Here is a 25,808-nt window from a genome sequence, read left to right on the forward strand (position 1 = left end):
AAAAGCTAGAGCAGCTAATAAACAAATAACACCCAAAAAGCTTAAAATTTTCACATTCATGGCCAACACCCAAGCCGTTTTGGGCCTCACCACCTAAGCCTTGTAATGGTAGGGAAAACCTGTTAACATGACATCAGGGTCATAATAGATGACATGTCACAAGCCACACCAGGCCAGTAAAAGGGACAGGCTTCTAATTGGGACTAGGCTTTTAAAAGTTTTTCAGTGGACAAAATTAGGGTTGGGCTGATGCCATCATCCATCCATCACATCGTGATTGTACCCCCCCTGCAAAGAAATCTCACATTTTCACATATTACCGCGCTGTGAATGCAGGTTTTAATGCCCACAAACTAAAATTAATGTTGTATGTGGTAGGGATGTGTACTAGGGATGCACCGAATGTTCGGCCACCGAAATTAATCGGCCAAAATTAGCAAAAAAAGCACTTGTCGGTGTTCAGCCTAATACGTCAAAGACGCAAAACTCGCTGTTTGCAGACACTGTCCTGCTGAACTGGATCCAGCACATCCACTCCCTCTGTGGCTGACTTCTTAGAAAAGGCAACAAACGGTCTGACCCGCTGTGAGTGTTTCTTTCTCGTTTTTGAGAAGGTGATTAAGCTCGACGCACCTAAATTTGGAGTGTATAATTATTCAAGCCTTTATGGGTAATCCACTGAGATGGACCAGAGCGAGCTGGCAGGCAGGTTAGTGACTTTGTCCTGTCATTGTCGCTCTTTACAAAGACAGGTGTTGCAGTGTGAGAGTCCTACTGAAGAGATTCTTCATGTTAAGCATTATTTATCAAATTGGGTCGGACTTGATGAATGTAAGGTGTCAGTATGGAAATAAGATTAAATGGATTATATTCACAGAAAGTATAAAACATATTACATGTGTACATTAACAGTAAATGGACACATGTAATTTACTTTACCGGACCTTTTTGGGCCTCTGACCCACCCATCAAAGTCTCTCCAAATCCTGTGGGAAACACTGAGTAAAAAGCACATTTTGACTATTTTTATGTAATGGTAAAAAAAATGACAAAATAAATGGAAAAAATAAGAATGTACTTGTTCGGTGTTCGGCAAATTTTTTCATTATATTTGGTTTCGGCTTCGGATTCTTCTTCGAAGAAATTTCATATTGTTGCATCCCTATGCTTTACGTGGTCTGTGTTTGTAAAATATCCACCTTGTCCGTGACTTGTAATGTATACTATACACGTTCAAATACAGATGTCAGGACCTCAGTGATCTCAATGGTGGGTTCAGCCATAGTTCTGCTAACATGCACAAACCCACAACAACAGAATTCCCTTGAGTGTATGTATGTGTAGGCCAGTGATTCACCTCCTCAAGAGAGTCCACATTCTTTTGAAGGGAAACTGCTGTTGACTCTAGTAGTCCGTATGGTTTGACTTCATGTCACTTTCCCTCCCATCAATAGCAAATCTTAACTGAGGGAAAAGTGTGATCTGTGACAGACTGAGAATGAGTCACAGAGCACATGATCACAGAACAGGCAGAGCATCACACTCTTGTTTGTCACTCTATGACCTCTGCATTCTTTTCCCTCGTCCATACACTGCAGGCACACAGTCCAGCCAGCCTGGAAAGCCTTAATAACTAGCTAATTTCCCACAAGATCCACCACTTTCTGGGGCTGAGGGAAAAAGTGAGCTGAACATTCTCTCTGCATTGCGTTAAGTAGTGTGAACTGTGAACCAATATTATCACCCTGCAAAATCCGGAATATCGAATTAACCTTGCTTTAAATCCAACCTCTCTCATTAACCTTAAAATCTGAAGTCAAATTTCCCCCAAGAGGTTAAGACGATATTACTTTTTCCAGTGCATCTCAAATTGTTTGATGAGTTTTTCCAGGAATGAAAATGGACTTTTTTGCAATATTAAATTATATATATTAAAGTTGGGACCAGTGATAAATAAAATTTCTTCTTAAAGACATTAATCAATTACATATGTATATACATGTGAGCGTGAGTGGTCCTGCGATGGACTGGCGACCTGTCCAGGGTGTACCCCACCTTTCGCCCGATGCCTGTACGCAGGATAAGCGGTTGATGATGGATGGATAGTCAGCTGGTAGCCATGCAGCTGATGAATGAGCCTGTGATGGTGAAGCATGTATCAGGCAGCTGATGCCCATCAGCTGATGCACGTGCCACTTCACTGCTCTGCCTGGACTAGCACTGTGCTGTGACATACAAGGAATTTGTAGCAAATTGCTATACAGATTTGAAAAGCCCCTGTCATTATGCTGCGAAGCCAAGACACAGGAAAACAAAATGGGCAAGAAACACGAAACAGGGGGCCAAAAATGTTTATTAATCAGCTCATCACAAAATGAACAAGCTTGGACAAACATTCCAAAAATAAGGCAAACAAATCCTAAAGGGCACAGGCAATAATCCGAGTCGAGCTTGCTTCAGTTATGCTGCAGATATTGGGTGATGAAACCGTGGATAGGGCTCTATGAAATCTGTTTTAATTTGCTGCCATATTCTGCTCAATGTTTTTCCAAATTCCATGTTTCCCGTTTTCGTGCTTTACAATTTAAGCATATTAAGTCATCAGAAAGAGTGTGTAATCATGGTGCATGAATAAAATTTCAAAATTTCAATAAGAAATATTACATATTGAATCAATATTAATTAATGTGATGTATCATGCAATATAGAAAAATTCAAATGTGTGTGTATTTATATATGTGTAATTATTCAAAATAAATGTATTGCAGTTAGTTAACAGTAAGTTATTCAAATATTATAACTGGTAAAACACGGTAATAAGTGGGTCTGGTGGAGGGTACTCTCTTTGTTTACAAAGCTCCTCCTTGTTTACAAAGCCTGACCGGACATATCTTTTTTATTTATTCTTATTCTTTTATTAACAGAATATCTGACTCCGCCCAAGTAGAAATCGTGACAGCTCTGGTAGTAAAATAGCCAGTAAACCTCATTTCGTCTATATACAGTATAATGTACAATGTAGTCACAGTATATAAAGCACTGAAATTAATTAAGTGGATATTTAGCTGTTTTTAATTGTGGTTTCTCAGAATGTTACTTGGAAGTTGGAAATAAGCTCATTTTTCAGAGAAATCCATAGACATCAGCTGTAAAATTGACCTCTGTTTTCTTGGCTTGCAAAAGACTGTGTAACATCTGGAAGTTAAAAGACTGAAGTTGAATTTGGGTTGTTAAGTTGAGTTAAAATTTGATGGCCGATTTGGTGTAAGTGTAGTTTAATGAATAATTCTGATTTACTGCTATTTGGCTCATATTTTTCTAGTTTTAACCATCATTTTTATTTTTAAACACCAAAGTAATTCTGGAAGTTCTGGAGTTCTGGAAACACGGTGACATTGTTGCATCATAGTCAGACTGGGCAAGAAACACGAGCAGACAGATGTTCAGCCAGATTGTAAATAAACCATCAGTTCAGGCAGATTATGTAAACTACTTTATTAATAGTGAGGGCGTTGGTAGTTATAGTAATAATCTCTCACTGTACAGGAAAACTATGTGCACAAACTACTGCAACTGCTGCACAACAATTTCCCTCTGGATAAAGTCTTTGACACGTTTTAGTATTGTTGCTATTTTGGCACATTTGCAGTTCACAATGCCAGTAGTGGCACATTTATCACTGACGATCAGTAATTGTATGAAAAGGAAATATTAGAATATCAGAAAGACATCCTTGGATAAGTAACACAAATGTTCAGATTTAGGCCTGTGCTTTGTTTCCTTTAAATAAATATTTAACTTAATGTTGTGAGAGACATGGATTTGAGGATGATGACTTACTGATAAGTTTGGCAAACATGTTAGTTTGGCTGGGGTTGCTGGAGTTTCAACAAAGAGCATGACAGATAATCTTAGCCTAATGTTTTTTAATAAATGGGAATTATTCTTTAATATACTATCCACAAAAGTTCTACTAAAGTATGAAACTGATAGGGAAATGTTTCATTCTAGTGTGTACTCTTGTTACAGCGTAATTGTTTGGTTGCTGGGTCATCATTGTGTTTGTTTACACTAAGCAGTGTGAGCGAAAAGATATTGTGCTGCTCTCTACAAAGGAAGGAACAAGCATTGTGTGTATCCCCTGTGCTCCCCCAGGCCCGTCTGTAAAGACCTGTGCTCAGAGTGCAGGAAGACGGCGCACACTATCAACACAGTCACACAATCAAACACATTACAGTAAATCAACGTGCAGTGCTGGTGGCCTTTTTGAACTGTGACTTAAAAGAAACCCCTAACATCCTGACTGTGAAGATCATGTCTCGCTGGAGAGTCCCCTCATGTTGAAACCCCCGACGATCAGAACAGTTACTTTCAGAGTGACTGTTGCCTTGTATTGACTCTCAGTCCACTACTCAGGATAATTGCAGCTCTCATCTGTAGATTACATATTAAAAGCAGGGCCAGCACCAGTCATTTGCTGTTCCAGCTGCCACCTGCTACTGCAGCTTGTACTAATGCATCTGGAGCATGTCATTGTCCCAGTGAGCACTGCCGCTTCCCCCTTTCTCCCTTTAATGTAACACCATGCAATTTAAACCATATGTTAATTGAAGTTTAAGATAATCTTCACAACAGCAATATAGTATATGTGTGTTTAAAGCATAACTGTGATTTTAACTGGGATGCTGATATTTGCTCATTGTTTCCCATTAATTAACGAGACCATGGCAGCCCACCAAAGTCTAATTTGCTCCGCCATAGTTTCAAAATGAACCGAAAATATTTTTACACATCTCATAACAACATTTTAGACGTAACGTTGTGTTTTGTCAGCTTCGTGCAGCTGTAAGCTCGCACGGTTACACACTTTGGCATCCAACCACTATTCTTTTGAGGTAACTACGGTAACATTAATGGTCAGTTTCTGTCACTTGTTTGTGAGAAGGCGATTAAGCTACCGCACCTAAATTTCAAGTGCACACGTATTAAAGCCTTTATGGTACTACCAGAGCGAGCTGACAGCAGGTTAGCGACATTATCCTGTCAGTTTGTCTCTTTACAAGGACAAGTGTTGCAGTATGAGAGTCCTACTGAAGAGAGGATGTGAAGTCTTCATGTTACACAGTACGAGAACCACATACAACATTATTTATCAAACTGGGTCGGACTGGATGTATTGAAAAAAAAATTTGGAAGAAAAAACAACAGCAATAAAATGGTGTAGAAATGAGTTATTCTTTGATTTAGGGTTGCTGGAAAAACATTAAATAAATTTGTTGACTTTTGTTGCTGTTTCATCACCATTTATAGCTCTACAATGGGTTTATGATCAAATAGTTTACTAGAGCACAACATTGTTTACAAAAGTTCAAAGTGACGAAGAACCTTGCATGCCCCCGGATCCCCCGAGAGAGTCCGAGGCCCACCCACCTTAGTCTCTTAAAAATCTGTGGGAAACACTGTTTGCTAGCAAAAAACAGGCTTAAAACAAGACCGGACAAAAATCACTTCAAGCGACCACTTTTACATTGTCATTTGAAACGTTGTAAAAAACGTTTTCGAAAAATGCTTATTTGCTAGTGAGATGAGAAGATAAATAAGTCCCATGTCAATTCAGTTCAATTCAAATTAGCATTGGCATGAATGTGTAACAACAATATTGCCAAAGCACCATGTCTTAGTGTTACCTTGGGCCTGATTTATTAAAGGTTTACGTGAGTAAAAACGTGCGCGAACTTGGTATCACCAGCAAATTAGCACGTAAGCTGATCTACTAACAGTGTGCACGCAGAATGTCTTCTTTCAAAAGCGCAAGATAGCACCTGTTGTTCATTTACTACTTTTGCCTTAATGAATATGCAATTTGGGGCGTACCATGCAAATACATTTATTTACTACACGCAATGTGATCTACCAAACCTAAAAGCAATTTCACGTGAGTGCAACAGCATCTGTATTTGATACGTTTGAAAGGAAGGTGCAGAGATGGCTTCTGTTGTTACCAGTAGGAGACACACATTATTCTATATCCAATGTATTGAAATACAATTATTTTATTTTATTTATTCGATGAACTATATATATGAATAGAATTGTTATTGTATTTTCCTTTAGCTTTGGCAGTACTGTTGTATTAACTTTCATGCCAATGAAGCAAATTTCGTTTCGACTTGACTTCTTTTCTGCGTGAGAGGGAAGAATTTAGAAAGTTGCGGAGAGCCCCCAGCTGCAGTAGTGCTTTAATTTAACCCAGCCAGAGGGAACGATCACCAACTGTTCACAGCGCGGCGGGCGTAATAGCGACACAACCCACTGTAGGTACCTGAGAGGGAATGGGGCGCACAGGGACAGGAGATCGCAGAGCTACCGGGGACTGTGCGGACGGTCGGTGATTGTTCCCTTTGGCTGGATGAAGCACGATCATCCAGCCTGCTGGCATTTCCTCGCATCTGGGTCATTCCAGCACACTGTATCTGTTTTTGCCGGGGTTTTCCAAAGCAGATTTCCACATAATTGGGACGCACGGAACGAAACAAACCAAGGTTTTCACGCAGTGGCTGCTTTCCTTCCAGACTCTCCATGCCGGAAACCATTAAAACATGCAAAACCCTCATTTAAATACTGCCACCTCCATTGTGTTTGCTCCTGTTGTCATCTACGCAATAATTCTTAGTAAATCACCCTTAACAGGTACTAAAATTGCACGTGCAATATTTAGAATGCATTTAACAAATTTAGCACTCTGTATTCGGGATGTTAGTAAATCGGGCCCTTTAAGTACAGAGTTGTGTTTAAGTCAGCTTAGCATAAAAACTGGAAGCAGGTGGAAACTGACAGTCTGGCCCACGTTTAAAAATGATCTGCCAACACCTCATTTTCACACTGTGTATCTCGCTTGTTTAACCTACACATGGAGTGAAATGTTTCACTGGAGTTATGTGCACTCTGTTTCTGGCTAACCGTGTCTTGACTCCAGCTCTGCTCTTAACATAGAGACATAAGTGACACATGTGTTTTCTCAGAAGGATTCATTTAGTTGTTCAGAGAAAAAGCTTTAAGCATTTCACAGCAAATTACTGGACAGACCAGACCTGGACAGTTTTTGCAGTAAAACCCCCCACTGTCCTAGAAAGCCTCAGGCAGCCAGATTGAGCTCATTTCTATACTCTGAGTCTGCTAATTTTACTCAAGCTCTGACCCACTTGGTGCCTACAACTCTCCTACTGCTGGCTGCACTTGTAGGAGCCTTGGGAAAACACACATTCACACCACCTGTACTAGGACAGGGGCAGTAGGGCTCACTTTTTATTTGCCAAGTTGTCTGAATAAACGCCCTGTGCTTGAATGTATTGAACTACAGAAAGTAAAATGTGGGTTTGGATTGCGATTGACTTGTTGTAGCGTCAGTAGCGATGGTGCAACTGATGAAAGTGGCAAGTTAGTTACAACTTAGCAGTTAAAGTTGATTTTACAGCTGGTGCAACAGACTGCAGCTCTCTTATTTACTACTACTTACTTACTTAGCTTAGCTTAGCAAGAACACTAATTTCTAAAATGCATCACTGTTTTATGTCACTGCTGTACAAAACTTCATAGACAACTTCAGTCATAGTATATAACGTTACTCACAACTTGGCTCACTACAAACTCACTGCTCTCCTGCCTGAACCCGCCGTGTCTTTGTGATTCCCAGAGTCAGAGTCCTGCTCGGAGCTGCTTTAAATCACCTCGGCACTGTACTGTATTTTGTCCTCAAACTGGCCTCCGTTGGTCTCAAACGCTGTGAGCAGTCCTGGTCTGGCATTATCACTGGGAGGCAGCTGAATGTTAAAGCATTTCATACAAAAATTCAGTATCACTTAACAATCCTTGGTACTATAGTACAATGAGATTTCTCTTAAGAAGTAGTAAGGTTTAAGACTCAGTCCTAATGCTGCAGAAGTGTAGATCTTTTCTTGCTCTTCATAACAACTGTTGTAGTTACCAGAACTGAATCACAGAACTGTGACTAAAAAACTTCTCTTTACTTGAAAATGTCTCATAATTGCAAGGTGTTAATCTCATAATTGGTATCTTGTAAAAGTGAACGATAAAGAAATGTGGTGTGTTTGTCATGTAATTCTTACTCCAACACTAGCCAGAGTCAGTGGCGAGTTGCACTGATCGAGTTATGAGAGTTTTTTCTGGATTTAATTGAACTCAGTGCTTCAGATGATGTTGCTCCCCTGTATGATGAGCTGAGGGAAATGTAACATCAGTGAAGTAAACATGAGACCAGCAGTGCAGCGCGCTAAACTGTGCTCAAGTGTGTGCGATGACTCCCAGGAACACTGCGCTGTGAAATTCTTTACACTTGTGGTCTGCTCATTCTCGGTGTGTTCTTCACGACATTTCAAAGCACAAGTGGCTGTGTTTCGTAATTTTTCCTTTGCTTTTGCTACCGCTCATTGTAATGTGTGACCTTCACAAATGTATACAGCATCAACGCAACAATACTCTACAAAGTCTCAGCTTCTCCCCTCCCCATGCTTTCCCAAAGCCTCAGTCGTACTGTGCATCGTATGCTGATCCAGTCTGGTTGCTTACATAAGGCTCAGCAGCAGCAGCAACACTTGCTCCAGAACTGCTGTCATCATTTACCGATACAAAGCAATACAGCACGCTGAAGACGATCGTGATTCCCCACCCTGCTCCTCTCACACTCACTCATCAGGCTGAGGATCTTCTTACAGCACCAGTAATTGCCCCTTTATATTGATTTAATAGCTTATTGCATTGGCTGTAGAAGTAATAACTGAACACTCATAGTACCTATTATTTGGTATCTGGCATTCATTCAGAGAGACTAGAGGACTTTTGAGCATGAACCACTTCATCATTTCAAGAAGGAGCCGGACTGTATGGAGGCCACTCCAAAGAGCCTTTTGTAGAAATAAAATGATGAATAATAAAAAAGATTTACCTATGTACACACATCTTTGTTGACCTGACCTGTGAATTTACTACACACACACACACACACACACACACACACACACACACATGCTCACTTCAGTTCTGGGGCCAACAGAGATGACTTCATTACCGGCTGCTTTCAACATACAAGTGGCTGAAAGGGTAATTAATCCACAGCACATGGGAAACCAACGTGAACATCAAGAACATCAATAATGACTCACTTTATTTGACCGTGTGGTAGCCTACATCACAGTACAGTAGATTGAACAGATCAGCTACCTGTTGCCTTTACATATCACTTTTTTCCCCCTTGGATCCACACTCCTCTCATGTCCTCTTTGGAATCTGATAGACAGAAATCTGTCGTAGCGACTGAGAGCTTTCCCCCATAAACCTCAGATGTACATTGTGGCACTTGCACATTTTTTATTTTATGTTTTATGCATTCTTCATTTTGCACTGGGGGCTGCTTTAGGTGAAGGGATAGATTTGTGTCGTTTTGTGTAATATTTTGCAGAGGATAGTCGTTTGTTTCACATCTGAACCGCCTCCATATGATCGACCTGCTGTTCTCTTTGTCTGGAGCTAAAGTTAACTCAGTCTAGATGGTTAATTAGTTCGGGGAGTCTGTGTGTTTGGGAGAACGCCTCCGTCTTTTAATGCAGAAATAAATTACTCAAATGCACAACGAAAAACTCGGATATGATGATATGATCATCTGCCATTTCCTCATTAATTGACACTTGAATATAACGGATATTAGAAAGATCACCCAGCCTTACAGGAAACTCATGCACTCACACCCAAAACATGACATCGTTTAACACTGGATGTGCTGTGTAGGGCTCCTTAACGATAGCATTAGGTTTAGACACACGCAGATAAAATAATAACATATTTCTATCCTTACATGCTTGCAAATAACTTATTGTAAGGTGGGTCTCCGACATTGACAGTGTTGTGTTATAGACTAACTTATCAGATTTAACTTTAACAAGTTTGCACATAATGCGATTAATCGCATTGTTAACGTGTGATAAAATAATTGTCGCCATTAATTAAATGAATGCGATAATAACGTGTTAACTTGCCCAGCCCTAGATTTTACCCATTTTAAATAGAAAAAATCAATATGTCACGGCCTTATGCCACAAATATGTGTGGGAAACACTGCTGTAGAACAGGGTTTCAAAAACAGGATGTGTGTTGTGACACAAACTGCATCAATCATGTTCAAATGAAGCGGCTTTGGGTTAAGGTTCCCATTGAATTTGGAAACTTAGTTATTACACCATCTGCCAATATTAAGACTGAAGTCTTTGGGGATCTGAATTTCAGTTATATTAATCCTACATATCCCATATATGATACTAAATTTCCATGATGAACAGGCGAACAGCACCCGTCATGATGACTCAAGTCTTGTTTCTATTCTGGAAGGATCTCAGGGTTCTGCTGATCACGGAGCTGCTAATTTGACTACTTTTACTTTTTGTCTGCTGGAACACCCATCATTACCATCTGCTCTATATTTAACCCGCAGCTACTTTATTAATCTGCTCCTCAAGGAAGACACTGTAGTTTTTGTTCATATGACAGGAGTGAGCTTGACTGTCACTCAATACATAACTGCCATCCGAAAGCTTAAAATCCTCTTTATTGGTGTTTCCTTCCATTCACAGAACCTGCTTCTTTCAGGGTAAGCTTCACGAATGCAGAAGACCGGAAAAGCTAGGAGAAAGAAGAATTATGCAAATTACCCCACGACATGAAAGTGGGTTCATCGGAAAGTTCATTGCAACCCATAATTACAGTAACAATGATTTTTCAGTTGTAGAACATGAACTCAGTGACTAGCCTGCAGTCAGAAGTTTTCTTTCTAACTGGCCAACTGCCCTAAATCTTTAAGTATTAGTGCCAAATCTGCCAAGGAATGCTGTCAAAGTACTGTTCCTCTGTTTGACACACATTTCAAAACTGCTGTTAAAACACAAGGGTTAATTGTGGATGTCCTTATATGGTATAGCTTAATATGGGTTTATTAACAGTCATTGACCTAAACAACTAAATACAAATGACAAATTCAAATCACTCACTCACACTGATTATAGTCATTTATTGAGATCAATGACAACCTGAGTCATCTTTTCTTTTAAATAGTACATTGCTTGTTTATTAAAAGTTGGATATGACCACATGTATTTACCTACTATAGTTATCTGACGTCTGAAATAGTGCTGTGCCTCACAGTAATATATTTTATCTATATGCAAGAGTGCACTAACTCTACTGTAGTAATTTTTTTGTGTGTACCTTTTGAGTATTTTTTAAATAAACGGTAATTTTACTTTTACTGGACCATCTATTACATTAAGCATTGTACTTCACTACATGTTACGTTACATCTGTTACAGAGTAGGAACAATAGCCACATGAAAAAGTCATGATAAACTGTGAGAATGGAACAAAAGAAAGGAGCCGTGTCAGCAGTTGCTGCAGAGAAGAAGCTGCTGCTGTGGCTGCAGGAGGGCAGCTAATAATAATGCTTGTTGCACCCTCCCTGGTGTCCTTTTTTTACTACAATGAGGAAGACAGCTGTTTATTTATGATTGACAATCAGGTTTATGCATCAATAGAAGAGGATTGCAGGATGCAGTTCACATCAGGGAACAGCGTGATGTTCTGCTAGTATACGTTGACATGTAAATGCACTTTATTTTGGGCTTTAATTTAATAGTTCGATTGTATAAGATTTTCATCATATAATATTCCCCACCATAAAAGAATAACATAAAGTTTACTCAGAGCACACTAACATATGTAATTTCATTTTTTTACTTTTTTTCATTCAACCAACATGGTGGCTCCTCTCCTCTTTTGCTTTGAAAATGTTAACTTATCACATTTGTAAAAGAGGGCTCCTGGTTCTCAATGTTGTATTTCTGTGTAAAAAAAGGTGCCCATTAGCACTGGCAGTCATAATCAATTAATTCAAATAGTCACTCTGGCCTGGACAGAGGGCGCATAGTCATTTAGATCTCAGAAAACATGCGGTCCACCCTGGAAATTCAGTACATCACTCATACCTACATAAGACAAAGATGTATTAATATGAAATCATCATCAATCATTCAAATAAACTTGAACTTCCACAATAATCGTTGTAGAACTACTGAAAAATCAAATCGAAATCAAACTGAAATCCAACTGACGAGTTTAAGTTCTTACTGCTGCTGCCCGGGTTCGAGTCCAGCCTCTGGCCCTTTGCTGCGTGTTGCCGCCCTATCTCTCTGCCCGTTTCCTGTTGCTGTCCATTGTCCTGTCTCTTAAATGAAGACAAAAATGGTCCGAAAAAACTTCCCTTCACATGCAGCATTCTTTTTCTGATATTGTACAGCTCAGCACAGCAGAGAGACAGATTGTGAGGATGATGTCACCTAAGACAAATCCTGGAGATTTTAGACTCCAGCTAACAGCTGCCGGGACATAGTCATGGATTTACATTTATGTTCAGATACAACAGATTTGGAAGGACTTTATCAAACAAAACCTATGTGAGCCCACAGAATCACTAACTCCCTAATGAGAGGTGGATCCTGTCGTCCACATGGGAAGTGTCCTTGTAGAAGACACTGATCAAATGTTGCCTGATCAAACAAATTGAATACCTGACAATTTAAGGTACATCATCATATTGATGTCGAAAATCCTAAAACTCAACCCCCAAGTGGCATGACATATGTGTACTGTGCACTCGATTGCAAAGCTCTCTAGCAGATTGAATTTTCTTCAATGAAATTGCAAGGTTGTAAGATAGTGCCTTCAGTTGTGTTCAGCATCACCATGCAGACACTCCATTCACCCAGTGTTGACAAAGCAACAAGACACATCTCATCAGCTTCATATTTTATGTTGTCCTTCTTCCCTTGTTTCTGAAGTATCCATAATGCTCTGTGCTTTGTCTGTGCAGCTACTCAGTGAAAAGATCAGCGGGGCAGAGGGAACAAAGCTGGATGAAGACTTCATGGAGATGGAGAGGGTGAGTCCAGTACAGGTGTTAGTAGACATGGTCTTATGATGAATGAGTAGTGTTACACTTGCTAGGTTGATCTCATATAACATTGGCATGAGATAATAGGTTCCATGGGCCGGTATGAGGTTTTGATGAAATGATATAATATATATATATATAATATATATAATAATGAAAATATCAGGATATCGCTGTATTGCGATTACACTTCTAAAATTCAATATTTTTTAATGTCTTGGGAAAAAACATCATTTTTTTCCATTGACCACAATAGTGTTTTGAAATTAGTGTTTGGCTTGTTGCAAATGGTTAATTCTATTGTTAAAGGAATAGTTCAACATTTTGGGAAACATGATTATTTGAAATGAGAAGATTATCTAACCAATCTAATCTTTGTGTGTTTAGTGGGGCTAGCCCCTATACTGATAATTCAAATCATCAGTTGAGAAGCCCCCGAGTTGAAGCTCTACTTTATTTTTAGCTGTCATTGTGAACAGTGTAACTCAGGATAACATAATAGCAGACTATAAATGTTTACAAACTAAATCTTGTGTTAAAATCAGCCCCATTACAAAACTATTGGAAATGGAGGGCAGTATATATGTTTGTTGCTTCTCAGCTCCGGTGCCGATTGCTTGCAATGTCTGATAAACCACCTGCTGTAACAGTGCAATGTGATCTGCAATTCGGGGGCCACCCAGGAGAGACGCTTCATGGGGCACTAGGATTTCATTACTGAGTGATGACCAGGATGCACACATTTTATTTGTGGGAATATAAACTGTGTTTTCACATCACAGATTATGATGAAAGGGTGTACTGGTCAAATCTGAGACTTTACACTCTACAGGAGAAACAGCCTCCCCAAAAGGTGAATATTTGGCCTTCTGTACAGAGCTGGTGTCTGGATGTGGTTAGCCTAGCTTAGCATAAAGACTGGAAGCAGGGACAAACCGCTATCCTTTCTCTGTCCAAATTGAAAAATGTCTACCTACCAACAACTTTAAGGCTGATTCACATGTTGTATCATTTTTTTTAATCTCTACATAAACATAAATGTAAAAACGACATTTGTCAGTCCAGCTCTTCTGAGCAGCTGTAATGTGGGCTGCTAGATTCTGTCAGTCTGCATTTAATTTTGGACTTGGTACAAGCCCAATGGTACCAAACCTGGCAACCTCAGTGTAATGACTCTGCTGTTTTGTCATGTTCCAATACACATCTCCCCCAGTTTTTATTGGTTTGTGTATTAGGCCTGCGCGATATGACAATTCATATCCCAGTATAGGTCATTTCAAATCCCAATAACGATACATATCCTGATATAGAACATTTTTGGTAAATTCAATTAAATATGGCATTTCCTACTGTAACTCCAGATATTTCTCTGCATTATAAAGGTGGGGTAACTTAAGCTAAGAAATCCAACACCCTGACAAATACCATGATAGAATGAACAACGACACAGCAAGTAATGTAACTAACATTAGCTATCTTAGGTTGTGCTAACTTCCCTCACCAAAATATTACGGTAAAGTGTGGAATTTGCAACACAGCGATATAAATGATAGAGCATAATTGTAAACGATTTCGTCATATCGCACAGTTGTAGGTTCAATACCTAGATTGTGTAGGTAGCCAGGTTAGCTGTCATTATGCTAAGCTAGGATAACCACGTCCTGACTCCAGCTCTATACTTATATATTTTCTCTTCTGATCTCACTAGTGCATACGCATGTTTCCCAAACGGTTGAACTATGTCTTTAATAGAGTTGGTGAATCCTGTTTTTCATGAATACAGAGTTTATGAACTGACATGTGTGCCTGAACACGCCTGCAGACATATCAGGTTTGGGATCAGGTTGAATTTCTCTGTAAAGAGTTTAGTCAGAGTTGTGTCACGGGCAAGACACTTAACCCCTAGTTGCTCCTGAGGGCGCAACCTCTGACATAGATAGCAATTGTAGGTCGCTTTGGATAAAAACTTGACTATGTAAACATAGTAGGAGATGAGATGGACTGAACTGAAACACTCACCATTTGGTTCTAATCAAGATACGGTTTAACTCTGGTGTGGCAGCACTTTGACTGTCCAGTAAAGCAATCCAGAACAAGACGAGCCTTACTTTACAGATAATAGAAGCACAGTGCACAATGAGAAAAAGAAATATATTGAGGTACAGATTTTTCAGTTTGTGTTACAACTAATATTTATTTTTTACCTTTCTTGAAATAGTCTTGAGAGTATGTAGGCCGTAATGTGCCATCACAATAATACACTTTATTTTAGTTGTAAATTACAAACAATTAAGTATTAATGCATTTAAAAACAATTAGTAAGTGATTATATAAGTGGTTAATGATTATAATGTGCATCAAATAAGAAATTCTGTTTAATTATTTTGGCTTTAAAATATGATCAAAATAAAAGTTATAGAATAGTAGAATTGCTGAAAATAGTAGTCATTTTCTGCAATAATTGATATATTGATGATGTGGTAAATATTGTAATGTTAAATTGTTCAATTAAAACAGTTTAGTCATACTTCTTTCAGTCTTAACTATCTTCACATTTTGTTCAACATATTGTAAAATTTAACCAGCTTGGATCATTAACTGAAACTGGCTGTTTCAAATATCTAGGGCTGTCCCCGAACTAAGGATTTACATAGTCGAATCAGAATCGTGAAGTCCTGCCTGTAGTCGACTGATAGTCAAATCATGTGTGTTTTTGTGCACGCGATTCCGGGCGGGGCGGGATAACACACGGTGGCTCTGCTTTAATCTCGAGAAGCTGAAGAGCTGCGGTCCCTGAACTGAGGCTTTTTGAAGACCCTTTTCTCTCTCTCGCCTGCCATTCACCGGTCTTGTGTGAGATTTGCGAGCATGCCATGCTGCCGACAACTGCATGCATGCTCACGGGTCTATTTCAAGTAGCTGGCTATTTAAAAACGATAAAATATTCTTTGTGTGGTTCATCAGCGGCGATAAATTATCCGAAAGTCCCGCGAGGTGCGGACAACTCGGCACAACGGGGAATTTTTCAATCTGTGTTCTTGTCTGTACTTGTGTTCTTGTGAAACGTCATCTTTTGTGGCCCAAGTACTGTCTCAATCAAGCGGGAAGCTTCCGGTCTACAATATGAAGCGAATGCGGAAGTCCCTGAAACCTGCATTCTATTGAAAATCCAGCAGGGGGCGACTCTTCTGGTTGCAAAAAGAAGTCCGGCTCCATTAGAAATAATGGGAAAATGACCCTACTTCTCAGCTGAACCTGTCAATCAGGCTAGAGCCGACTCGTACCCTCAGCACTGTGTAAATTTAACCAGTACCGTTGAAAAAGCTTATTAGGAGTTGGCTGTTCACTTTCTCTGGTGAGTACATTTAGTTTTAAAACTGTTGTTCGCTAGACAAAGTTATCAGCCGTATTAAAATGACAGTTAACGTGAGTTACAGTTGCACCTAGCTAAGAAAGCTAGCTATCTCTGCACACGGCCGTTAGCTCCGCCGTATCGTCACTTCCGGGGATTTCCTGGCAGCAAAAAATCAACATGGCAGCGACCTATCAGCCAAACTCAAGGCTTCAAAACGGCAGTCCAACACCTCTGTTATAGGTCTGGAGTTATATACAAGAACCAATATGTCTACTCTCAGCTAAAACTTGAGATAGTTTTTGTTTTCTCTGGTTGTTTATTGGAAAAAGAAAAAATCTACTACCTTTCGTATGTGTAATAAGACTCTAAAAACTACAATGTATGACATAGTAAAGTTACGGTGACATGGAAGGAAGAGCTGAACAATAATTGTTGAATGAATGGAAATAATGTGCCTTGCTTATAATTTCATAATTATCTATTTTTGTTTAAATTTTGTATTTTTTTGTGTCCTCAGTTGACCTAACATGTAAATTTACTATCACTAGTATTGTTGTTATTATTTTTACTGGAGCCTTGCTGTTCTCTTATGTTTGTATGGTTTCGAAGAATGCAAATAACTTCCTGACGAGATTTTGTGAATTTGTAAATAAAAGAAAAAAAAATAATAAAAATTTTTTTAGGCGAGAAACCAACGGTGTAGATGTCGAATATTGACAGCTTTACTAAAAATGATGGCAAATCTAAAATGTGCTCAATCGTTTTCGGAGTTGTGACGCCCCGCAACTGTCAGCGGGGGGAGCTAGCGAACCAGCCCGCGGGGGGAAGCTAACAAGCCGGCCGGCCAGATCCGCTCACAGAGCCCTCAGACACGCAGACCACTGCAGCCAACACAGCAGAGGAAAGACCCACAGCTGTATCATAGTTTTATCCTTCGTACAGCTGTTATTCTGTCTGTACATTCTGAGTAATTTTGTAAGGTTTTAACTAAATAGTGATGTACAAAAAAATCTTGTCTTGTGAAACTTCGGAAAAAATTAAACAAATAGAAAGAAAGGGGACTGTCTTTTCTTTATTACTATTATTATAATTAATATTGTTACATTAGACATTACATTGTTAGTGTACAGTAGAGTTGTGGTCACAGTATTTGCCTTTTATTTGCTTTTATTTTATATAATTTTTATGTATGCAAATATATCTTAAGTTAAAACCTACAATAAACCCGATTCTGAGCTTTTTGTTTTGGGGGATGAAGCCTGGCTGTTATAATAATCAGAGAAATGCAGGCGGCCTCGCAGCGTTTTGTGTGCTCGCGACATTGCAAGTTCATTCTTCCAAGAACGACTAGCAAGAATGAATGAAAGCATGGATCTTCAGCAAGTGTCCCTCTTCCACCAACACACACATGCTACGCCTACACATGCGCGCTGACGACCCAGGGTTAGGGTTAAACATTTGGATTTATTTACGCACTTTTAAAAAGATTTATTGAAAGTTTTATTGTTTTTACATGTTTATTTACAGCATTAAACGTTGAAATGTATATTGTAACTAATTGGGAGAAAACTGGTAGTTCTATGTAAAATCAGACGTCGAGCTCCCCCATATTGCCAAAATGGCGTGATCCTCGTTTCGCTGCGAAGCTTTGACTGTGAGATTGACAGTCGAATCAGGCTCCGCCCATCGAAGCATCAAATCTTCGACTATTCGGGGTCAGCCCTACAAATATCCTATAGAACGAGACATTTACAGACATGTAACTGTAATATATCTTTTCTATACTGTTTCCTTTAACATTCTTGTCTTGCTCCCATCAGAAAATTGAGGTGACCAACAAGTCGGTGTTTGAGCTCTTGTCCAAAACAACAGAATACCTCCAGCCTAACCCAGGTAAAAAAAAAAAAACAGATTGTGTTATTTTGTTAAAGAAGATGCTGTTCTATTATCTACCACTACAACACTGTCTTGCTAAATGAATTCAGTATGAGGTATTTCAATTGTTTTCCTCCGTAGCCTCTCGAGCCAAACTGAACATGCTGAACACTGTGTCTAAGATCCGAGGACAGGTGAAGACCACTGGCTACCCTCAGACCGAAGGCCTGCTGGGAGACTGCATGCTGCGCTACGGCCATGAACTGGGAGAGGAGTCAGTCTTTGGTAAATAGTGGCCGGGGCTGTAGAGAGGCGTTTATAGATGGTGTTTCCCATTTACCACCAATCAAAGATGCGCTGTACATTGCCACCGCTTATATACGGACTTTAAGTACTTAGAAATAAAGCCACATGCTAGAAACCAGAAATACTTATTTAGAGGTGAATTTGGATGCTAGATGTTTTATGTTAATGTAGTGATCTTTACTGTTTTTCTCATGAGTCACACTGGCAGGGCCGAGTCAACAGGAGAGCCACGAAACACCAAAAGCCCCCTCAACCATTAACCTGCATACTAATTTGTCATCCCACGACATATAATATGTAATACAGCCAACACAATCCCAAAGAAATACAGATGCTTAGATGAGCAGACGCGTTATATGTTATATTTGTTTGTTGTTGCAATCTTTGTAAGGCATTCAAATCCTCTTTGGCTGAAGTGCTGCTGCAGAGATGCTTCATTTGTGGTGATGGCTCTGAGTTTTGGGAAGTGAATGATTTTTTTCTGTCAGGTATATACAGTTGTTTTGTTCTGGAAAGCTCGATTCCATTCAGCATGTTGCCCTGAAGCTTATCTCCCTGTTGAAGCTGCAAGTTCAGAGAGTTCAGGTGACTGGTGATATCAGTCAGAAAGACCAGCTGTACAATCCAGTGTGGGTCTGATTCCCCCCCCTCCCGGAAAAGTGCTAAACTCGGGATGAAGGCTCCACTCAGACTGCTGTCAGTTTCTCTTTTTAACAGAAATACTGTTTTAATTGACGATTTAGTTTGTTTCACATTAAAAGCCTTTTAGTAGCTCAAAGGTTGGCTTTTATGGATCTGTGCTTTGGTATTCAGTTTGATGTGTGTTTAGTTTCACTGTGACTGATGGCTTTGGAAGGGAAATGCATCACGTTGTTAAGGCAATAAAAGAGAAAAAAAATAGGTATTCAGAGTTGCAGATAACTAATGCTTGCTAAAATGTGTGTGTGAATGGGTGAATGTGATGTAGTGAAAAAGCGCTTTGAGTGGTCGGAGGACTAGAAAGGCTCTATACAAATACAGAGCATTTACATACTGTATGTGGGCTCATCTAAATTCCCATACGTAATAAGGGCGAGTTTGAAAGTTCTGAAAGAACATTTAAAGTCTAAGTGATTAAAGGGTCAATGAGATATTTCCAAACTGAAAATGTTACACTGTGAATTCCATATTTGTAGGATTTGAAAATTTAGCTGTCCCAGACGCACAGCACGCCTGTCTTCATGTCTTCAAATGATTTCTACGTTACGGGGCCTAGCTGAAAAAGGTGGGCTTTGTCTCTGTGTCCTGTAGGCTGTTCTCTGGTGGATATGGGTGAGGCCATGAGGCAGATGGCAGACGTGAAGGACTCCCTCGATATAAACGTCAAACAAAATTTTATTGACCCCCTGCAGAATCTACAGGACAAGGACCTCAAAGAGATCACGGTACATTTCCGCAGCTTGTTTCCTGTAACTAAACTTACACAAGGTGAAACACAGTGTGCCGTTTTTTAATAAATGATTGGCAGTGTAGACAACCACAGTGGGAGAGATTATTGATTTTGTTCCATAGTTCTAAACCTTGCACTCAAGTTGTAATAATGCTGACAGTGTTTGCAACACTGGGGAAATATAACAGTACTTCCAGTGTGTGCAAAGATTTCTGCAGCACATCTGCAACACTGGCCTAAGCAGCTATTAGTTTATCTTTTCATTTACAGAATGCCTGCAGTGTGCTTCAGGTCGCTGCCATCCCTTTATTTCAGTTTAACTATTAATACCGCCAGATCTTAAATTCTCTTCAAGGTGGAGCTAATTTAACTAATTGATAAACAGCTGGATAGTTCAATCTATAATACTGCATTAGTAAACAGCACAGTAAATATAGTATAGTATAATATAATATATATATATAATTAGGTATCACAGTATCATTTAGGAGAATGCTTTCTCAACAGTTCACAATCAGCAGATAAAATTAATATTTGTTAAAATTCCTGCTTAAATATATCTACTATCTAGCGCTGGACAATAAAACAATAACTATAATTATCGAAATATACTTTTTTTCAATAACAATAAAACAAATGTTCAATAAATATTTATTCACTTTATTCACTTGAATCATACACAAATCAGGACTTAATTTTTTCCATTAAGACATTTATTTTGTTGAGGAAAAAGGACAGAAAAAAGCTTATAATTAATTTTGCTCATGCATATTTATTGACAAAGATTTTATCATAATTGATTTGTGAAGTGAGCCACTGCTTGGCATCAAGTGTTGACCATAAAGAAAAGTTTAAACCACAATTAACCATTGATTTTCTTCAACTTTCACTCAGGAGCAAAAATCAGCCTTTAAACTCGAAAGAAATAACGATTTGATATTTATTGTGAAAATTATCGATATCAAAAGATATGAAACTTTATTTTTGGCGATATCGTCCAGCCCTACTACTATCACAGAATTCTGCTTTGCTTTCACATCAGCGTTCACATTAGCCCAAACGAACTGAACTGTTTGTGTTTGCAGCACCACCTGAAGAAGCTGGAGGGCCGCAGGTTAGACTTTGACTATAAGAAGAAGCGTCAGGGGAAGATCCCAGACGAGGAGATCCGGCAAGCTGTGGAGAAGTTTGATGAGAGCAAAGAGCTGGCCGAGAGGAGCATGTTCAACTTCCTGGAGAATGACGTAAGAGAGGATAGACATAAAGAATGGACTAATAGGGAGTAGGGCTGTACGGTTTGACAGTATCCCAATATAGGTCATTTCAAATCCCAATAACTATACATATCCCGATATAGAACATTTTTTGTAAATTCAATGAAATACGGCATTTCTTACTGTAACTCGGGATATTTCTCTGCATTATAAAGGTGGGGTAACTTAAGCTATTCTGGATAGTGTTGTGTGACTCAGCCATTATTTTTGATGCAAATTTCTTCCCTGCAGCACCAGCATGTTTGGGAGAATGTTTGGGAAAATAATACAGTTTTCTCAGTAAAGATCTATACACTGAGCGCATACGCAAACAGTTTTGTAACTTTTCTTTAATCTAAAATTAATTCTTCTTTCTTTTTTAAGAACCAAGTAGCACCGGCATAAACACCGGCTGTTCTTCTTCCTCCATTCAATTAGATGTTCTTAGTAAACGATGACTATTAAATAACCTTTCTTCATAACTGCCCCATATTTTATTTGAAAATATTTAAAAGAATACAGTACCTTATCCTCCACTTTATTTTAGTGTTTACTTACAAACAGCTTACCTTGCTTTTCATTTTAGACACACAGACACTGGTCTCCTTCTGTTATGTGGCTGCTTTATTGACTCAGCAGTTTTACATGAAGTGCATTTTCATTTACTCATTTTATGCAAAGCGACGTACAATTGCTATACATGTCAGAGGTCGCCTCTGGAACAACGAGTGTCTCGCTCAGGGACACATTGGTGGATGGAACCCGGGTCTCTCACACCAAAGGCATTGTAGTTTTGCCTCCATATCTTAGTCACATATAATATTTACCTTTTAGTTATTTTTTTCATTGTTTGATGTATCAGACTGTAACTTTCAGAAAACTTCCATTAGAATATGAAAGTGAGTGTAGGAAGCTTCTTCAGTAACTCTTCAGTCCTTCTCTGAGTGGAAAACGCCACCTCGATTCCTAAGAGCAAATGTGAGCTCTTTGATAGATTTCAGGCCCTTGCTGGAGGGTAAGTTAATTTATATGTGTGTGCACATCCTCTGCGGTTGTGTCTAATAGGTGGAGCAGGTGAGCCAGCTGTCGGCACTGATCGAGGCGGCAGTAGAGTACCACCGGCAGTCGCGTGAAATCCTGGAGGAGCTCAGCGGAAAGCTGCAGAAGAGGTGAGGAACGCGCTCTGCTGTACTTGAGGCCACAGATCAAGTTGCCGTCAGTAATTACTTTGCAGCGTTCCTCCTCTGCGGGAGAACCACAGTCTGGTTCTGCTGTTCAAAAAGTAATTTCAGTGGTTGTGACATTGAAAGCATGAATGTTAGAGGTGACAGCAGTAAATTTAGAACCTAAGGTGTCTATGTACTTAATTTAAAGTCCAGTTGGCCAATGACACACCTGCGTTTCAGTACCAATACCCATATGATATGTTTTCACCGTACAATATTGCCTAAAAAACTAAATTAAATTTACATTCAAGATTGCAATTTGCTACATTCTGCTGTAACTAAATGCCAAATGACAATACATAAACCATAAGGCCATACAACACGGAGGGCCTCATTTCATTCCTGGAGGACCTCTATGAAAGACTTGGTGAGGAAAGGGGGTAAGACAGAAGGAGGAGGACATAGGGTGTCGTGTGGGCGAGAACATTAATAACAGAATAAATAGTAATACATAATGTAATGCTACCCCTTGTTAGTGTTTTTAGGTCATTGTGTAATGAGTGGCAAAGTGCTCCTGTTGGGAGACAAATGTCGGTTAATCCTGAGAATTTTAAGAAGTATTTTGGTTGCATTAGTCCATTTTGGAAGTTAGATTAACTGTTGTGCTGATCTACATGCTGGTTAAGAGAACTTTCCCAGCAGTTTTAAAAACAGCAATGCAAAAACTAAAATCTAAGATGATTTATCTTAATTGAAGGCAAAATATACTTGTTTTTTTTCTGACAAGATATTTCTTCTTACCAGGCCGCTTTTATGTTAGAGAATTTCACTAGTTTCAAGTTTTTTTGTCCTTAAGTAGCAAGTGAAATATCCTTGTTCCGTTGACAGATAATTTAGCTTATTTTAAGTAATATTTCCCCCATTTTAATGCTTTTTTCCCTTGTTTTTGAGAGCTCACTTTTTGCAGTGAGGAACTCAGTTTAGAGAAATGTGTGTTACTACTGAAACACACTGAAATCTGTTTCTTGTTTCCAACAACCATACACACATTTACAATTACAGAATAAATCTGAAATTGGGATTTAAATCAGGAAATGTGTGATTAAGGGGCTGATTACCAGCCATCTCAGCTACTGATATCATGAAACTCATCACAGTTGAGCAGAAGTTTATCTGTAAACCTGTGTACATTTACCATATATAGGAGTTCAATACGGGCCCCCAGCTCATTTTTGCCCCCGGGCCCTCTAGCGAGCCCTGCCATTCTCTGACTCGAGTCCGTTTCCCTGGAGTAGCTTCAAAGAGAAACACTGTCCTAAACATAATGCCAAATCACTAAAGCAACCCTTCATGTCCTTTGATGGAACAGTTTTGTTTTTTTTAAATCTTCTATCCTGTCATCACAGGATATCCACAGCCAGCAGCCGGCCCAAGAGAGAATTCAAACCAAAGTCCATCAGGAGCAACAATCAGCACAACGGCCTGACCTACAGCTCCTCGCTCAAATCCACCGGTACAGCTGCCGCATGTCTGTCCTTATTTTGTCTGGGTTTTGCTTTCTTTTCTCTCAGCCCCCGCTTTTTGCTTTGAGTTCTAGTTTATACTTTTATCATTTATCCCTTTCCCAATTCTTCCTGACAACATCAACCCCCATCACAATATCAACATTACTTTGGTATTTAGAGTTTAAAATAAGTGGTAAGTCAGTTTATGAAGGATCTTGCTAGCCCTGTACGGTCTCGCTAAATAAAGTACAGCTAATAGCAGCAATTCACATCTGTATTTTGAGAAAAGCTCATGTCCTTTCAACAGGTGAATCTATATTGTGAGCCAAACTGAGTCTGCAAGCTGTCAGCAGGAACCATTTAGTTTTACTATTAATTGTAGCACTCAACATGTCTACACGTGTAGTTTTTATCGGATTTGTTTTTGTAGGCCTTCCAGAGAGTATTTATTGGGCCCATTTGATCCCTTCCCAGACAAAGCTGGCTCCAACACCGTTGTAGGTGCTGTGTCAAAGACAATGACCCAGATATTTAAAGCTGGAAACTAGATATTTATAACAAAAGGTTTTTGTTACAAATGGAGTGCATGTAGTCAAGCTCACAATTCTGTTTACAGATCGATCTTAAATTTGATCTTTCAGTTGTTTTCTTGTTCATGAACTTCCATATACCTTCCGCCTGCTTCTCCTGTGTGTGTGGTTACAAGCCCTCAGAACACATTAATGTGCTTGGTCAGTACCAAGTGAAAAGGACATTTCCATCCATGAAGAAACGTTGCTGCCCTCTGCTGGTAAAAGTCAGACCAGCTAGTGTCCATGCAGTATGGAGCGGTACACTGTATATTCAAAGGGCATATTTAGGATGGTTTCTTCATCATATACTGAATGTGCATTGTTTTGTGTTGTCTTGTGCTCAACATCATCTCCATTTGTCTTCACATCTCACCCAGCTGATCATATAACCTCCGTTCCACTGTCATGGCCCGAGAGCCCCACAACCAATGGCAATATTCACCGTGAGTAACACACACTGTCTCTGCATTCACATGTGTAAATGTTAGTGGTCAACCGGGTTTCTTATCAGCTGATGGAGATGCCGATATTCAGAGAGCAGGGCGGCCGATGACCGATTTATAATGCTGATATCAAAACAAATAAAAGTCATTTATAATTCCATTATTCCATGTAGATTACAATCTAATATACGTGGTTATCTTAGCCAGTAACGTGTTGTTTTAGATGGAAGTTATATTAATTAATGAAATAAAAAAATACATTGGGGAATGATGTAGATTTCAGAACTTGGCTGGTGTACAGTTTGTCAGAAGTGACGTCATTCAGCTGCATTATTCTCTACAGTCTAACACTATATATTTAATGCTAGCCAAGTAATGGTTTTAGATTGGATCTGCTGTCATTTAGGATGATAAATCAGCCTTGTGAGTAGGGCTGGATCCGAATATTCGATCGTTGGGTACACATTAAATTTTTTATTTTGGGATTCGAATGTTGAGGGGTTTTTTTTCGCACGCCTGACCTCCGCTGACAGCAGTAAACTTAACGCTCCTGTTCACATCAAAGGGAAAGCAAAATGAAGCCCTCAGCTGTGTGGGAGCACTTTAAACTGAGTGACGACAACGGCAGTGTGGCAGTTATGGGATTTATTTATTTTACAATTGCAATTGCGCTCATCGCGTCTGCTCTCCTTGGACGCCCGTCCGTCTAATATATTCTAATATAGTTTCTGCTCTGGACCTGCTCAGTGCAGCCTCTCACTGTGGGCTCTCAGTCTGGACTCTCAGGTAGGTACGGTTCCAACCTGCACCAACCCGGTTCGGCACGCACCTAATCTTCCGCTGCTCCCCGGCTCAATCTCCCGTCCCTTCAACCCCACAGTAAATATTCCTCTTT

At 39.4% G+C, this 25,808-nt stretch overlaps 1 protein-coding gene across 4 annotated transcripts in view; it reads left to right on the forward strand.

Moving 5' to 3' along the window:
• The window catches only part of sh3gl3a (SH3-domain GRB2-like 3a), a 45,577-nt gene that overhangs the window by 15,227 nt on the left and 4,542 nt on the right, over positions 1–25,808 (forward strand). For 2 of the 4 annotated variants that reach the window (XM_046033017.1, XM_046033019.1), the window contains exons 2-9: positions 12,929–12,997; positions 18,185–18,257; positions 18,381–18,524; positions 19,836–19,969; positions 21,060–21,218; positions 22,293–22,396; positions 23,800–23,906; positions 24,848–24,913. In XM_046033017.1, coding sequence (XP_045888973.1) covers positions 12,929–12,997; positions 18,185–18,257; positions 18,381–18,524; positions 19,836–19,969; positions 21,060–21,218; positions 22,293–22,396; positions 23,800–23,906; positions 24,848–24,913 — 856 coding nt within the window. Of the gene's footprint in view, positions 1–10,643; positions 10,658–10,701; positions 10,733–12,928; positions 12,998–18,184; positions 18,258–18,380; positions 18,525–19,835; positions 19,970–21,059; positions 21,219–22,292; positions 22,397–23,799; positions 23,907–24,847; positions 24,914–25,808 lie in introns of those variants that run through there. The other 2 variants (XM_046033020.1, XM_046033018.1) reach the window with 2 other exon arrangements.

This window comes from Micropterus dolomieu, linkage group LG20, assembly GCF_021292245.1.
Source record: "Micropterus dolomieu isolate WLL.071019.BEF.003 ecotype Adirondacks linkage group LG20, ASM2129224v1, whole genome shotgun sequence".
NCBI classification, from domain to species: Eukaryota; Metazoa; Chordata; class Actinopteri; order Centrarchiformes; family Centrarchidae; genus Micropterus; species Micropterus dolomieu.